This window comes from Tasmannia lanceolata, unplaced genomic scaffold (assembly GCF_043159265.1).
Source record: "Tasmannia lanceolata isolate RefF3 unplaced genomic scaffold, GAP_Taslan_0.1 ptg000020l, whole genome shotgun sequence".
NCBI lineage: Eukaryota > Viridiplantae > Streptophyta > Magnoliopsida > Canellales > Winteraceae > Tasmannia > Tasmannia lanceolata.
In genome coordinates, this window is record NW_027518697.1 from 26,681,948 (window position 1) to 26,700,175 (window position 18,228).

Consider the following 18,228-nt stretch of genomic DNA (forward strand, 5'->3'; position numbering starts at 1 on the left):
ACTATATTCTAAGCCTAGGGAGTAGATAAGTTATCAACTCTAGGGAGAAGGAACTCTTTTCTATATATATATATATATATATATATATATATATATAGAGAGAGAGAGAGAGAGAGAAAACATTTCCTACACACTTGTGTAGGTAAGTTACCTACACACTAGCTTAAAATACAGTGGGGGCCCACATTGTTTGGGTGATCCAAACCATTCATTTGAATGGTCCTCACAGAGATAGGGTGTCCACAAAAAATCAGATCCATAGGATCATCCCAACCCTACGATTTGTGGAGGTAAAATGGACGTGTATAAACCTTCACAAATTAGTCCATTTTTTGCCTCCATAGTTTGAATGGTTGGGATGATCCTATGGATCTGATTTTTTGTGGACACCCTATCTATGTGAGGACCATTCAAATGAATGGTTTGGATCACCTAAACAATGTGGGCCCCCACTGTATTTTAAGGTAGTGTGTAGGTAACTTACCTACACAAGTATGTAGGAAATGTTCTCTCATATATATATATATATATATAGCTTATCCGCGCTCGAGTGCTGGAAAGGGGGGTGGGGCCACATTGGGGGAGTGATCCTAAGCATTCATTTGACAAGCCCCATCATGGAGGGGCGGTGTACAAAAAATCAGCTCCATTGGACAATCTTAGGGTCTCCATTTGTGGGGCCAAAAATGGACAGATACTGTTTGTCCACAAATCTGCCCATTTTTGGCCCCACAAATGGACACCCTATGGTGATCCAATGGAACTGAATTTTGGTGGACACCCTATCCATGAAAGGGCCCATCAAATGAATGCTTTGGATCCCCCCCCCAATGTGGCCCACCACTGTGTCTGCACTCGAGCGCAAATAAGCTTATCTGCGCTCGAGCGCAGGAACCCTTTCCTCTCTTCTCTCTCTCTCTCTCTCTCTCTCTCTCTCTCTCTCTCTCTCTCTCTCTCTCTATATATATATATATATATATATATATATATATATAGAGAGAGAGAGAGAGAGATATGTGTGTAGGGAAATGATATCACCACTACCATATTTTGATGATCGTACTCCTCACATTATTAAGAAGTACGGTATGACCCGCACCAAAGGATGATCCAAACCGTCCATTAGATGGGCCACAGCCTAAATAGGATGTGCCCCAAAAATCATTTCCATAGGTTGATCATAACCCTCCGATCTATAGAGGGTTAGGATCAACCTATGGAAATGATTTTTGGGGCACATCCTATTTAGGCTGTGGCCCATCTAATGGACGGTTTGGATCATCCTATGGTGGCCATACCGTACTTAATAAAGTGAAGAGTGTGATCATCAAAATACGGTAGTGGTGAGATCATTTCCCGATATATATATATATATATATATATATATATATATATATATATATATATATATATATATATATATATATATATATATAATAAAGTGAGGAGTGCGATCATCAAAATACGGTATATGAGTAAAGTGTTTCTTAGCTCGAGCGTCAAAAACTCATGTGGGCCAACATTTTTGGTGATCAAAAGCATTCATTTGAAAGGCCCTTACATGGATAGGGTGCCTACAAAAAATCAGGTCCATGAGATCATCCTAACCCATTCAAAAGTGGAGAGAAAAATGGACAGATACTGTTTCTCCACAGATCTGCCCATTTTCTCCCACCACAAATGGAAGGGTTAGGATGATCCTATGGACTTGATTTTTTGTAGGCACCCTATCTATGTAAGGGCCTTTCAAATGAGTGCTTTGGATCACCCCAAAAATGTGGGCCCACATGAGTTTTTGAGCTCGAGCTCAGAAACACTTTCCTCTCTCTCTCTCTCTCTCTCTCTCTCTCTCTATATATATATATATATATATATATATATATATATATATATATATATATATATTCATTCTTATGTTGTTAAATCAACATCTATTTACAATAAATAAAATGACAACTTCCTCCAAATAAGTTTCTATTATTACAGGATAAACCAATAAAAATGCAATATTTAGTCAAAAGTAACTTCCAAATAAGGTCAAGCAGGAATAAATAATGATAACAATCGTTGCAACTTAAGAAAAGAACGTTTGATTTTTTTTTATTAGAAAGAAACAACTTTCTACATAGAGCATTGTTCCTCCAGCATTGATATGTTCCACAAGCACCAATGATGCAGTTCTGGGAAGAGTCTACAAGCTAAGATCAATCCAAGATAATTTTCAGAACAGATCCAAACCATAACACATGTGAATAGGCTATCACAGGACAATTATAGCATGAAACAATCCCTAAAACTGCCCAAAGAATAGAACTAATCAGAAAATAAGAGATTAAAAAGAATTAATTCTTATGAACAACAATAACTAAACCATAATCAAGAGAACAAAGATTAACAGGAAAATCACCCTACTTGAATTAGAATACCCAAAAATCTAGCCAAACTCCACTCCAAATCTGTATTTTAAGGAGAAAACCAAGAGAATAGCTCTCTCTCTCTCTCTCTCTCTCTCTCTCTCTCTCTCTCTCTCTCTAGAATCTAAAACCCTAAAATTCGTGAGTCTTGACCTCCTTATAAAACCTTACCAAAAAGTTGAGTGAAAAGACATGATTACCCCTCACTTAAGAAGGGAAGTAATAAATGAGCCCCTATTCACAAGGTTTTAAATTTCGACCGAAATCCAAAATTTCGGATTTCGTTCAACACCGAAACTGAAACGTTCCGAAACCGAAATTCCCAAAACGTACCAAATTTCGGTCGAAATTTCAGAAATTTTGGCTAAATTTAAGATAAAATATTAATTTTTCATTCCTTCACAGAATTTCAGCCGAAATTTAGGTAATTTTGGCTAAACTTTTGGCCCAAAAAACGACATTCCGAGCGCCCTTTACCGAATTTCGGCCGAAATTTTGGAATTTCGACTAAAATTTTGGTTTCGGACAGGACCAAAATTACCTGTGAAACCGAAATTTAAAACCTTGCCTATTCATTATTTGGGACACCCAGCTGCAGTGTATGTATGACAGAGGGGTTGATGTACTTCACATGGGAAGGATTCAACCGACCTAATTGCCACGTACCCTACAGCTGGGTGTCCGAAGTAATGAAAAGGGACGCATTTATCATTTCCCCTTAAGAACCCCTACTTTAACATAAAACAATATCCATTTATGCTAAAATAAAAAATGGCCTCTTCTAATGCTACTCAAGGGCCATGTGGACCATTGGGTGGGCCATGGCTCCCACGGATGCCAATCCTTGGCTGGTCGTGGCTCACACATGCATCACTCTAAATTTGACTTTTATGTCTGTTAGAATAAGCCTATGGGCATTCTAGTAATTGTACCTTGCTTTTAAGTATATAAATAAATCAGTGAGGGGGAGAGAGCCCTAACTCACTTTTCTCTTTCTCTATCTCTCGTAACATGGTATGAGAGCCCTAGGGTTTCTGATCCATAGGGATCACCACAGCCTCCACCTTCTCCGTCTCCATCCCCAACCCTAACCCTAAACACTAATCATAAACCTAATCCTAAACCCTGACCTAACCCCACCACTCACCATCTCCATCTCCATCTATAGCCCACATGCACAAACCCTAGCCCCTAAGGGTGTCAATTTTGGCTCGGGCTCGGAGGCTCGCTCGAGCTCGGCTCGAAAAAAGCTCGACTCGAATCCTTAACGAGCCGAGCTGAGCCGGCTCACCAGGCTCGTTAAGCTTAACGAGCCGAGCCTAATTTAGGCCAGGCTCGGCTCGTTAAGGCTCGTTAAGAATTTAATATATTAAAATATATATTATATATTAATTTATACATTAAAAGGGTTGTCCAGGGAGTGAAAGGGGGGGACAAAATATGTCACTTCATTTTTGGAACCCCATTTGTTACTAGGACCACCCCCCATAGTGTAAAAAAAGTAGTCAAATTACACTAGTAGGGCTGTCCAGGGAAGATGAGGGGTGTGAACATAATATAACCCGAGCTCGGTAAGGCTCGCGAGCCTGGCCGAGCCTGACCGAGCCGAGCCGAACCCGAGCCGAGCTTTTGAGCTTAACGAGTCGAGCCGAGCCTGGCCAAGCTCGGCTCGGCTCATTTACACCCCTACTAACCCCCCTCTTCATCTTTTCCATCTCATGTATTGATCTAGGTCAGTTTTGTTCACTTTCTCTTCGTGGATTCGTCCCGTCCTCGATATGTCTCCCTCTCGGTTCTTCTCCATGGCCCGTGGAGCCGGACTATGAGTTGTTTTTTTGATTAGTTGGTTTTTTCCATCACTCTTTTTCTTTTTTGTCCTCTCTTTGTAACCGTTGGTTGTTGGTATTTCAGTCTCTCGTCACTTGTTGTCCTTATGGAGCCACCTGTCATTGTGGATTCCTCTCTTGGCATGACCACGGAAGTCCGTGCTGCCCCACCTTCGGCTATCTCTTCCTCTTCTCCTCCTACCTTGGTACCTGTGGAGGGTTCTTACCCACAGTTGAACATTGCCAAGTTTGATGGAACCAACTACTTACCCTGGAAAGTTGCAGTTGAGACATACCTCCTTGGACGAGGTAAGGTCAGTTTTCTTCGTCAGGATCCCCCCACCCAAGGACCCCTCGTTTACTGGTTGAGAACAGGAAAATGCCTTGATTCGTAGTCTTCTCTGGCAGAGCATGACCCCTGCCATTTCCTCCACCATGATACTCCTCCCAACTGTCAAGGAAATCTAGGATCACACTGCCGTGACCTATTCTGGAGCTGAAAACCTCACCTGTATCTGTGCCACTTACTCTGAGTGGATGCGTCTGCGTCATGGTGACATGTCTCTTGAGACTCACTATGGGCAGTTTATTTTCTTATGTCAACAGCTTGACATCTTCATGCCCCTCACCTCTGATGTTAATGTTCTCTGCCGGCAGCGAGAACAAATTCGAGTGGTGGACTACCTTGAGAGCCTAGCTCCCGAGTTTACCCATCTCCGTCATCAGATACTCGGGTCAGGCAACATTCCGTCGTTGCGTGAGACCTATTCTCGTGCACAGCAGTGCCTTGGCGAGACTCCTTCCCGACTCCCCTTTGATAGTTCGGCTCTCGCAGCATATGATGGTGGTGGTGGTTCTCAGCCACCCAGAGGAGGCGGTTCTTTTTCCAGAGCTCGTGGTCGTGGCCGTGGTGGTGGACATGTTGGTAGTGGACGTGGCCGTCCTTACTGTACCCACTGCCAACCTGATGGCTACCAGATCGAGAATTGCTATAAGCTTCATCCAGAGCTACGCCCACCTCGATCCGCTCATCTCACCACTGATGGGCCTTCTGACACAGTGCCTTCTGCGCCTGGTTCTACCTTTGTTGATGAGTCCTTCAGTTTCACGAGGGCAGATTATGAGGAGTTACAGCGACGACTTCGCCAGAGTGCCTCCCATCCCAATGCAGGCTTTGCTCAGCCAGATAGTTCACCCACGACCTTACTCTCTAGCTCAGGCAAGGTTTTAAATCTCGGTTTTGGTTTCGGTTTCAGTACGAAATTTCGGACGAAATCTTGTAAAAATTTCAACGGTGAAATTTCGGAAAATTTCGGAAATTTCCGAAACGTTTTACCGAAATTTCCGAAATTACAGGTGAAATTTTGTACTTCACCGAAATTTCCGAAACGTTTCGGCGAAGTTTGGTACTTTTCCGACTCACTGTGAATTTCGTTTCGTTTTCCACCGAAACCGAAATATTTCAGCCGAAATTTAAAACCATGAGCTCAGGGTCCTGGATCATTGACTCAGGAGCCTCAAATCATATGACTGGTAACTCGTCTCAGCTCTCTTCGATTCGCTCTTTTCCTTCTGATTTTTAGTCAATCACTCTAGCTTCTGGTTCCACTACTCTCATTACTGGTATTGGCACCACTTGTCCTTCACCTCATCTACCACTATCATCTGTATTATGTGTCCCTAAGTCTCCCTTCAATTTACTTTCTGTGAGTTAACTTACGAAGAATCTTGCTTGCTCTATCTCATTTTTCCCTTCTTATTGTGTATATCAGGATCTTTCGACTGGGAGAACGATTGGATAGAGACGTGAAGTGGATGGCCTTTACCGCCTTGACTGTAATCCCTCTTCTACTGCTTTACATAGTTCTATGGATGCCTTTCAGTGGCACTGTAGACTTGGTCACCCATAACTTCAGCGCCTCCGGCAGACATCTTTAGTTCCTACTTCTGTTTCTCCTTTTTAGTGTTCATCGTGTGAACTCGAGAAGCATCACAGAGTGTCTTTCCCTTCCCGGGTCGTTAGTTGAGTCGATAGTATGTTTCAGTTAGTTCATTCGGATGTATGGGGGACCTTCTAGGGTCACGTCAAATAATGGATTCAAGTATTTTATTGTTTTTATTGATGATTATTCACCTATGACATGGGTGTATTTATTAAAGGACCGATCCCAGGTCTTTTCTGCATTCAAATCTTTCCATGCTGAAATAAAGAATCAATTTGGTTGCAGTCTTAAATGTCTTCGTACAGATAACGTTCGTGAGTTTTTCTCTACTACTCATGGTTTTCAGGACTACCTCTCCTCTCATGGTATTACACATCAATCCTCATGTGCGTACACCTCATAACAGAATGGTGTAGCCGAAAGGAAATTGCAATATCTCCTTGAGGTGGCACGTACTCTACTTTTTCAGATGCACGTTCCTAAATCTTTTTGGGGGGAAGCCATTCTTACTGCATGTTTTCTGCCAAATCGCCTTCCGTCTTCTGTGGTGAATGGCGATTCTCCATATCGCACCTTATACCCACATCAGGACCCTTTTCCCCTAACGCCACGCGTCTTTGGTTGCGTCTGCTTTGTTCATCATTTGGGTCCTGGTCGCGATAAACTTGATCCTCGGTCCGAACGGTGTGTCTTTCTGGGCTACTCTCGTACCGAGAAAGCATATCGCTGCTACAGTCCCCGTCTGCGTAGGTGGTTTGTATCGGCTGACGTGACATTCTTTGAGTCCGAACCCTTCTTCGGTTCTGCTTCTGTCCCTACACCCTCTAAGTTGGAGTCTGAGGTGTCCATCTCTCTTCCTGTCATTCCGGACAATGCTCTTGCATCTTTACCATCCACTACTGCCTGCCCTCCTAGCCAAGTAGACTCCTGTGTTCCCAGTGTGGTTCCCCCACCTATTAAGTTTCAATATCAACGTCGTCAGCAGCAAGCACGGCAGCCTCACCCTGACAAATCGTCTTCACAGCTAGAGATCTCCTTACCCTCTACTTAGGTACCCTCACCTTCCTCTCCTGTAGTTGTATCTAACTCATCTATCGCTTCGCGTACTCGTTCACACTCTACTACACATCCTATATCTCAGTTTGTTTGCTATGATCGTCTAACTCCTACTTTCAAAAGTTTTGCACTCTCTATGTCTTCTTTTGTATTACCAAAGTCTTTAGATGAGGTTCTCAATCACCCAGGATGGTGGGCGGCCATGGACCTTGAGATGGGTGCTCTACATTCTAACCAGACGTGGGATCTGGTTTCTCTACCTACTGGTGTTCGACCTGTTGGTTGATGTTGGGTGTTCTACATTAAATATTTGCTTGATAGTACTGTTGAGTGACTCAACAGAAGGCTCGTCTCGTTGCTAAGGGTTACACTTAGACTTTCGGTGTTGATTACAATGAGACATTTTCTCCAGTGGCAAAGATACCTTCAGTTCGAGTTCTACTATCCCTTGCAGTCAATAATGGCTGGCATCTTCACCAGTTAGATGTGAAGAATGCCTTTCTGCAGGGCGACCTCCTTGAAGAGGTGTATAGGGAGCAACCTCCAGGGTATATGTTGCTCAGGGAGAGTTTCCTTGTAGAAAATCCGAGAACTACTTCCCAACACGGATCAAATACGATGTGCAACAAAATAGCAAAAGAACGATGCAGAGAAACACAATCACACAAGAAACACAACATTTTACGTGGTTCGGCACTGCCTACGTCCACGGGGGGAAGATTTTCACTATTTCGGTCTAGGTTTACAAAGTCTCTTCTTCTTGGCCAAGAAAACACAAAAGAATAAAAAACCTAATCCCGCAACCCTAACATGTGGCTTATATATCAACGCCACTACATGGAGAAATTTACCGAAATACTTTTCGACCCGCGTGTGCGTCGCGCACATTAGTCCGTCAGGGTCCTTTAGAATACAAGACATCTGCACAACAATCTCCACCTTGGGTTAGATTCTGCAACCACCTGAAGATCATACTCCGCTGTGTGTTCTCTGAAACACAGCTCCGCACCTCGTGCACATGAGGTGCCCACCCCACTCCATGGGGGGGCATCGCCAATCATCAACAACGGCTAATACTAGCCAAGTCCAAGCAATGCTTAAACTTGGTCGCTGCAACTGACTTTGTCAACATACTGCGGCATTGTCATCTGTATGCATTTTCTTCAAGTTGATACTTCTTTTGGCCACCCATTTTCTTATCTTATGGTGTCTCACATGTATATGTTTCGTCCTGGCATTATATACTTGATTCTTTGCCAAATAAATTGCACTTTGACTGTCACAGTGCAACACGACTTCTTCCTGCTTCAGCCCCATATCACGAACTAATCCAGCCATCCAAATGGCCTCCTTGCCAGCCTCACATGCTGCCATATATTCTGCCTCTATCGTTATTAAGGCGATCGTCGACTGAAGAGAAGCCTTCCAAGAGACAGACCCACCTGCTAGTGTAAACACATAGCCTGTGGTGGATCTCCTCTCATCCAAGTCTCCTGCAAAGTCTGAGTCCGCATATCCTATTAACCCATCTTTAATTTTGCCCATGTCATACATCAAGCCTAAATTTGTAGTGCCTCGTAAGTACCTGAGAATCCACTTCACTGCATTCCAATGCTCTTTTCCTGGATTCGCAATGTATCTACTTACCAAGCTTACTGAATGAGCCAAATCTGGTCTCGTATAGACCATCGCATACATGAGACAACCAACGGCACTAGCATAAGGGATGTTAGACGTACTTGCCCGTTCCTCATTAGTGGACGGGCATAAGTGCTTACCCAGTTTGAAGTGGCCTGCCAAAGGAGTGCTAACTAGTTTTGCATTTGCCATGTTGAACCTCTGCAACACCTGTTCAATGTACTTGGCTTGTGAAAGCCAAAGTACTCCCTTTTTTCTGTCCCGTCTAATTTCCATCCCAAGGATCTTCTTAGCAGCGCCTAGATCCTTCATGTCGAATTCCTGGCTTAACATCAATTTCAGCCTATCGACTTCCTGCCTGGTGTTCGCAGCAACTAGCATATCATCAACATACAGTAGCAAATATACGTATGAATTATCATCGATAACACGCTAATAAACACAACAATCATAGCTACTACGTGTGTACCCATTCCTCGTCATGAATGAATCGAACCGTAGGTACCACTGCCTAGGTGACTGTTTCAAACCGTAGAGAGACCGTTTCAGCAAGCATACATGATTCTCTTTACCCTTTTCAACAAATCCTTCTTACTGCTCTATGTAAATTTGTTCCTCCAAGTCACCATGAAGGAATGTTGTTTTAACATCCATCTGGTCTAGCTCTAGATTATGCCCTGCGACCAGACTCAACAACACACGGATTGAGGTGTGTTTTACCATAGATGAGAATATCTCGTTGTAATCCACACCCTCTTTCTGGGCATACCCCTTTGCAACTAGATGGGCTTTGTACCTTTCTCCATCTGTATCAGAAGATGCCTCCTTCCGGTATATCCACTTGTAGCCAATTGATTTCTTTCCCTCGGGGAGCTTCACAAGATCCCAAGTTTGATTTTGGTGGAGAGACTCCATCTCATCTGCCATAGCCATAACCCACTTATGGCTTTCCCCACCACTCGTAGCATCCTGGAAACACATAGGTTCTCCACTAGAAGCAATCAATGCAAAAGAAACGAAATCATCATACCCATACTTGACTGACTGCTTAGTATTCCGCTTTAGCCTTGACATTGCTATTTTCTGTGGCGCTCCTTGCTGCTCATCATGACTGCTACTTGATGGTTCTGCCCTGGAAGAGTGAATCATGTCCTTCCCATTTTCAGATACTCCTGAGTCATTTATATCAAACTGTGTTGCATCATGTTTTTCATCCACATCTACATCCTGTGACTCTTCCGACTCTTCCACCAGTCCACTAGTTTTCAGCATACTAGTCTCATCGAAGATCACCTCTCGATTAACTACTATCTTTTCGTAGTGAGATCCCATAACTTATATCCTTTCACCCCTTTCTCAAACCCGAGAAATACACACTACTTAGACTTAGCATCAAGCTTGCTTCTCTGCGTACTCTGAATATGCACATAAGCTGGGCATCCAAATATACGAAATACAGAAAAATCAACTGGCGTTTTAGTCCATACCTCTTCTGGAAGTTTGAAGTCAATCGGTGTAGATGGAGATCTATTTATCACATAAAATGCCATGTCCACTGCATCCGTCCAGAATGTCTTTGACAAGTTTGCATTAAGCCTCATGGCCCTGGCTCTCTCAAGAAGGGTCCTGTTCATTCTTTCAGCTACTCCGTTTTGCTGTGGGGTACCTGGATTAGTGAAGTGGCGTTTGATTCCTTGGTCTTTGCAGAAGGCCAAGAAATCACCATCCCTCTATTCCATGCCATTGTCAGTCCGTAGACATTTCAATCTCCTTCCCGTCTGATTTTCAGCTTCTGCCAACCAATGCTTAAATTTGGAGAAAACTTCAGAATTTCTTTTCATGAAACACACCCATAACTTCCTTGAATAATCATCAATGAAAGTAACGAAATACTCCATACCACCCCGTAATCTCACTGGCGATGGCCCCCAAACATCTGAGTGAACATAATCAAGTACACCTCACTTTTGTGCATCACTGTCCTGAATCTGACTCTGCACTGCTTCCCATATACACAGTATTTGCAAAAGTCCAATTTGCAATTTAGAACTCCCTTAAGCAATTTCCGCTTATGAAGTTCCATCAACCCTCTCTCACTCATATGCCCCAGATGCATATGCCATAATTGTGAATTATCCTCGTTAGCCTTGACTGATGCAGCTCCACCTGTCAAAGTATTCCCTAGCAGCTTGTACAAGTTTCCAATATTCTCTCCCTTCATTACAACCAATGCACCTCTCACAATCTTCATAGCTCTTGCTGCTGCGCTGTACCGGCAGCCACCAGTATCTAATGCCCCGAGAGAAATTAAATTCTTCTTTAAATCTGGAACATGTCTTACCTCAGATAAAATGCGTACAACTCCATCATGCATCTTGACTTTCACAGTGCCTATCCCAATAGCCTGGCAGGCAGCATCGTTCCCCATAAGAACCGTTCCTCCATTGTATGACTTGTACGTATCAAACCAATCTTTGTTCGGGCACATATGATAGGAACATCCCGATTAAAGAATCCATGCATTTTGGAAATAGCCCTTATCTGAAGAAACTGATAAAACATCTACTTCAGCTTTGCTAGAGCTTTCCACTGCAACACTAGCTTGATTTGAACTTCTTTGTTTCTTCTCTTCCAAATCTTTCTGGCGCTTCTTGCAGTCTCTTCTAATGCGCCCCTTTTTATGGCACCAGTATCATTCAATCGTGCTTCCTCCTCTTGATTTGGATTTAAGATTTACTCCCTTCTGGCTTCCTGTCACAAGATCGACCACGCCCCTGCCTATTGTTAGCATCCACCACAAGGCCATCTGCCTTGTGTTCTTCCCCAGTAGTCTTCTTTAGCTTTTCATTTGCAAAGAGGGCTGACGTTACCTCTGTTGTGACCAAGGTTTCCTTCCCAAAGAGAAGAGTGGTAACTAAGTGGTCGTATGATCCAGGAAGGGACGCCAAGAGAAGTAGGGCCTTATCCTCCTCTTCCAACTTGCCTCCAACGTTCAACAGTTCCGAGACCATCATGTTGAAAGTATTAAGATGTCCCAACAGACTTGAGTTTTCTTCCATCCGAAGAGCATATAGTTGCTTTTTGAGAAACAACTTGTTGGTTAGCGATTTCTTTCTGTAGAGACTCTCGAATTTGTTCCAAATCCCGGTTGCAGTCTCTTCGCCGATTACATTGTAAACAACATCATCCGCCAAACACAGACGGATCACGCTAACTGTCTTCATATCCAACTCTTCCCAATCGTCGGCGCTCATCTTTTCTGGTTTCTTGCTTTTTCCTGACAAAGCCTTCACGAGACCTTGCTGAACCAAGAGATCTCTCACTCTTGTTTGCCACAGACTGAAGTTGCCTACCCCATTCAATTTCTCCACCTCGAACTTGGCGCTCGCCATCACTGCAATCACCCAAAACCTGATCGCTCTGATACCAGTTTGTAGAAAATCCGATAAATACTTCTCAACACGGATCGAACACGATGTGTAACAAAATAGCAAAAGAACGATGCACATAGCTCAACCCGTGTGTGCGTCGCGCGCATTAGTCCGTCAGGGTCCTGTAGAATACAAGACATCTGCACAACAGTCCTCTTCCGTCTGTCAACTCAGGAAATCTTAATGTGGGTTGAAGGAGTCTCCACGTGCATTGTTTGGCAGATTTAGTGAGGCAGTTATAAGGTTTGGCCTGCAACAGTGTGATGTGGATCATTCAGTATTCAGTCATCAATCCTCAGCAGGATGCATTATGTTGATTGTATACATCGATGATATCATTATTACAGGTAGTAACTCAGGGGGAATTCAGAAACTGAAAGGCTTTCTTACAAAAAGAGTTCGCTACAAAGAATTTGGGAAGTCTCTGATATTTCCTTCGGATAGAAGTGGCATACTCCTCTAGTGGCTTATCTTTATCACAGAGAAAGTATGTTTTGGATTTGTTGGAGGAAACAGGAAATCTTGGTGTAAAACCTGTGTCTGCACCTATGGATCCCAATGTAAAACTAATTCCAGAAGAGGGTGACTTGTTGGAGGATCCTGGTAGGTATAGAAGGCTTGTAGGCAAGCTCATATATCTTACTGTTACCCGTCCTGATATATCCTATGCCGTTGGGGTGGTCAGTCAGTACATGACCTCTCCTCGTACTTCACATTGGAGTGCAGTAGTTCAAATCCTCAAATATCTGAAGGGTGCACCAGGAAAGGGCTTGTTATTCGGAAAGGTCATATGCGAATTGAGGGGTTCTCTGATGCTGATTGAGCTAGATCTCCTGCAGATAGGAGATCGACTACCGGATATTGTACCTTTATGGGAGGCAACCTGGTTTCATGGAAAAGCAAAAAGCAGGACGTCATTGCAAAGTCAAGTGCTGAGGCAGAATCAGAGCAATGGCACATACTAGTACAGAGATTATCTGGTTGAGGTCACTCCTGTCTGAGATTGGTATTGTGTTTCCTTCGCCTTCATAGTTGTATCGTGACAACAAGGCAGCCATCTATATTGCGACAAATCTAGTCTTCCATGAGCGAACAAAGCATATCTAAGTCGACTGTTATTTCATTTGTTAGAGAATTCAGAAAGGGGAGATATGTACTGTATTCACTCATTCTGCATAACAGTTGGCTGATATGTTGACAAAACCCTTGAATAAAGCAAAGTTGAGTGCCATTTGTAACAAGCTAGGAATGTATAACTTATACATTCCAGCTTCAGGGGGAGTGTCAGAATAAGCCTACGGGCATTCTAGTAATTGTACCTTGCTTTTAAGTATATAAATAAATCAGTGAGGGGGAGACAACCCTAACTCATTTTTCTCTTTCTCTATCTCTCGTAACAATCCCTTTCAAGCAAAACAATGGCTAATCAAAAGAAATTCAAGAGCATTATTTCTAGCAATGTAGAGGTACAAAAATTTGCTAACCTAAGGTCCTAAATACATAGAACCTTTCTAGTGGCACAAAGGCAAAAGGAAGATCAAATGCCGAAATAATATTGAACCTTGAATTGAATATAGTTTTCTGAAGCATAAGCATAGTCACGAATATATTTCTCATAAGTTTCTTGGGAGGGTATATCGCAGGAGATTTATTTTTTTCCTTTTGGGTTTACATCGAAAAAAGTGGAAAAATAAAATATTTAAAATATAGAGGAGAAATATATTTTCATCCCCTTTATTACCGATTCCACCCCTTCCTTTTATTTTACTTTATTTTTCGATGCCTTTTACTCCAAATGACGACATCGTTGGACCTTCTCCTTGGGTTTTTTGCACCAACAAATAAGAAGAGATAAAGGGAAAACGGGACAAAAATAAGAAAGGAGAGAAGAAAAAATACGAGAAATAAACAAAAAAGAGAAGGGAGGAGGGGAGTGGAGTGTGCGACAGAGTATAGCGTTGGCGAGGGCAAATGAATAGCTCGGCCACGAAAAGACATGATAGATGGTTGGAGATGGTATGCAGGTGACCGATGACAATGAGTTAGATTGATAATAGTGAAAATGGAGGCTGACAGGTAGGCCTTAGCGTTTCCCACGGTGGTGAAGGTCTTAGTCACACGAGAGATAGCAATAAGGATGAATGCGGGAGCAACTTAAGCTTCTCTATTGAGTTTCATGATATTTTCCTTTTTTATTCTCGTGTGGACAAAATATCTCGAGATTTTCAATAATGTCTTGATATTTTCCTTTTTATTCCCGTGGTGCAAAAATATCTCAAAATTACATGATATTTTTCTCTTTTTTTCCTTAAATTTTATATAAGGAGTCAAATATTTCCACCCCATTAGACTTAGCTTCTCTTGAATCAAGAAATAAAGTACCACATCAGTTCACATGCTCACATAAAACTTTATAACTATTGTAAATAATAGAATACCTTCAGCAGCAAGGTTGGCTACCACCTTCACAGCATGGATTTGGACATCCAAGTCTTTAGATCTTAGTGAAGCCAATATCTTTTGAAGACCAACTGAAGGTTAGGACAAACAATTTTCAGTCAGGAATTTAAAGAGGATGCAGCGAGCATTGATTTAAATTTCGGTTTCGGCCTTGGCCGAAACTGAAATTTCGGCAGTAATCACAAAATTTCGGCTGAAATCCTGTAAAAAAAAAGGTTTAATTTTTAATTTTGAAATTTTGTCCGAAATTATGGAAATATATTATATGTTTGAAAAATAATTCATTTTCCCCAAATTTCAGCCGAAATTTCCAAAACAACGAAATTTTGAGGTCGGTGGATTTCGGGTTCGGTCCCAACTGAAATCCGAAATTGCAGTATTTCGGCCAAAATTTAAAACCATGACAGCGACAAAATTTTGCACATTATTACACTTCCAAAGTATAACATGGAAAAAAATGCCTTCTTCAAAGATCTTCGCAATAGAAGCCCTTTGACCAGATATAATCTCCCTTGATTGGTTTGACTTCAGTAAGCTCATAGGACTTCTCAACCCTAAAGGAACTCCATCAAAATCATCTTTCATATTTGGCCTTTTAACCTACAGAACATCAAATTTCAAACGCCGAAACATGAATCCCATGTTTGACACATGATAAATTACTAACCATCCATACAGTAATGAAAGAAAGTAATTTACCTCAAGGTCAATGTTATTATCAAATACAATAATCTTCAGTTTGACAATCTCATCCTCTAGAAACATTCTTTTCTTTTCCTCATCCGATAGCTTTTGTCGTAGTGCTTGAAGTTCGTCATATAGTATTGCCTACATAAATGCTGAAAGTTAAGCAATATCTTGTGTAGGCATTACCATTCCAGAATAACCAGTAGAAGTTCTCAATGATTTTGAGGGTTTAGTACTATAAGTGATTTAACATATCAAAAAAACAATGGGAATAATTGGCCTTAAAAAGTAGCTGATCTACGATTATAAACCAGAGGTTTTTCTAGTATGTGCTACTGATTTGTCAACCTCACCTTTCCTGACAATAATTCCCTGTTTTCTGTTTTTAAGCACTGAAGCTCATTTACAGCTATCTCATGAAGCTGATTCATCTCCTGTAGCTTCATTCCAAGCACATCCATCTCTTTTTGCCCCTTCATCTGAAAATGAATATTTATTTACACAAATAAATGAGTTTCGATATGTTAAAATTTGTTTAAGCAAAAGGAAAATCAGACGTAAATAAGAATATATATATATATATATATATATATATATATTATATATATATATATATATATATTATATATATATATATATATATTATATATATATATATATATAGAGAGAGAGAGAGAGAGAACAGTTCCTGCGCTCAAGTGAAGGAAACAAGGGTGGGCCCACATTTTTTGCGTGATCCTAAGCATTCATTTGAAAGGACTTATCATGGATGGGGTGTGTACCAAATATCAGCTCCATTGGATCATCTTAGGGTGTCCATTGGGGGGGGGGGGGGATGGACAGATACTGTTTGTCAACAAATCTGTCCATTTTTTCAGCCCACAAATGGAAGGGTTAGGATGATCCAATGGAGCTGATTTTTGGTACACACCCCATCCATGATCGGGCCTTTCAAATGAATGCTTAGGATCACGCAAAAAATGTGGGCCCACCATATTTCCTGCACTCGAGCGCAGATAAGCTTATCTCCGCTCGAGCGCAGGAACTGTTTTCTCATATATATAAGAAATTATTGTTTTAAGATAGTGCATCATTGTATACAATAGCAGTACGGGTATCGTAAGTATTGTACTTGTACACTAAGTACACACTGTAAAATTAAAGGTCAATCATTCAAAGAATTTTTATCGTCTTATTAAATCCAAAAGCGGTTACTACAATAGTACAATTTCAAGATAAGATTTGTCTCTGCTACACTCTTATCAAATCTGAGAATTTGGATTCGGATTTCTCTGAGATATGTGTTAGTGTGTTCGGATCATAAATTGTAAATCTGTAACTCAACTGCTATGAAGTTGATCACCAAAACTTCCCCCAATTTTATCTCTAAAGATTTTCACTACTGACATCATCAGATCCATCCTGGTGATGTCAGCAATGGTGTGGACAATCATGTAGATTTAGTAAAGACTGACTAAAAGCTCGAAGGATTAAATGATTCTGTCAAGAGGCAATTTTTGGAGGATATGGATGAAGTAGTCCAAGGAATACCCCATCGAGAGAAGTTATTTATAGGAGGGGATTTAAATGGACATGTTGGAAGAACTGGTCGAGGTTTTGAGAGGGTTCATGAAGGACTGGGTTTTGGCAATAGGAATGAGGCCGGAGAAGATATTTTGGGGTTTGCAATGGCATATGATTTGATGTTAATAAATACTTTTTTATGAAAAGAGATTCACACTTAATAACCTTTAGCAGTGGCACCAACTGTAGCCAGATAAATTTTATCCTCACTAGGAGAGAGGACAGAGCTGCTTGTAAAGATTGTAAAGTCATACTCGGGGAGTGTTTAGTCACACAACATAGGCTCATGGTGTTGGATATATGCATTAAACGTAGGAGGAGAAAAGATAGAGATGTTAGACATCCGAGGACTAGGTGTTTGGATCTCAAAGGGGAAAAACTAAAGATGTTTAAAGATAGACTGCTTAAAGAAGGAACTTGGAGTCTTGATGAGGCGACTAATATTATGTGGAATGGGATGTCTAGTTATATCAGGAAAGTGGCTAGAGAGGTACTTGGAGAATCTAGAGGAAGTGGCCGCCGTCTAAAGACATGTGGGGGTGGAACGAGGAGGTCCAAAAGGCGATTAGATCTAAAAGAGAGTGTTATAAATGTTTACATAAGTGTAGAAATGAGGAGAACATTGAGAAGTATAAATTGGCTAGAAAAGAAGCTAAGAAAGCAGTAAGGGAAGCTAGAGGCAAGGCATATGAGGATTTGTACCACAGGTTAAGGACGAAAGAAGGTGAAAAAGATGTCTACAAGCTTGCTAAGATGAGAGAAAGGACGATGATGGACTTGAATCATATAACATGCATCAAAGACGAGAATCAAAGATACTTAGTAAAAGAAAACGAGGTTAAAGAGAGTGGAGAAACTACTTCGATAAGTTGTTTAATGGAGAACCTATAGCGAATTTGGGAGAACTTGATAATGCTTTTCATAGGTTTGTTCGTAGAATCCGAACATCAGAGGTAAGAGTAGCTATGAAAAATATGAAATTAGGTAAGGCTAGGGGGCCTGACGATATTCCTATTGAGACTCGAAGATGCTTGGGTGAGGTGGGTTTGGTTTGGTTAACTAGATTATTTAACAATATTTTGAAGACAAAGAAGATGCCTGATGAGTGGAGGAAGAGTATATTAATACCTATTTATAAGAATAAAGGGGATATTCAGAGTTACACCAATTACAAGGGAATTAAGCTAAT

The 18,228-nt window shown here is 41.5% G+C and overlaps 1 protein-coding gene across 4 annotated transcripts in view; it reads right to left on the reverse strand.

Moving 5' to 3' along the window:
• Positions 1-18,228, reverse strand: part of LOC143854295 (kinesin-like protein KIN-UA) — a 107,796-nt gene that overhangs the window by 25,390 nt on the left and 64,178 nt on the right. For 3 of the 4 annotated variants that reach the window (XM_077364176.1, XM_077364174.1, XM_077364173.1), the window contains 4 exons: positions 15,809-15,934; positions 15,468-15,596; positions 15,200-15,368; positions 14,747-14,839 (listed from right to left, as the gene is read on the reverse strand). In XM_077364176.1, the coding sequence (XP_077220291.1) occupies positions 14,747-14,839; positions 15,200-15,368; positions 15,468-15,596; positions 15,809-15,934 (517 nt within the window). The remainder of the gene's footprint in view (positions 1-14,746; positions 14,840-15,199; positions 15,369-15,467; positions 15,597-15,808; positions 15,935-18,228) is intronic. The other variant, XM_077364175.1, reaches the window with a different exon arrangement.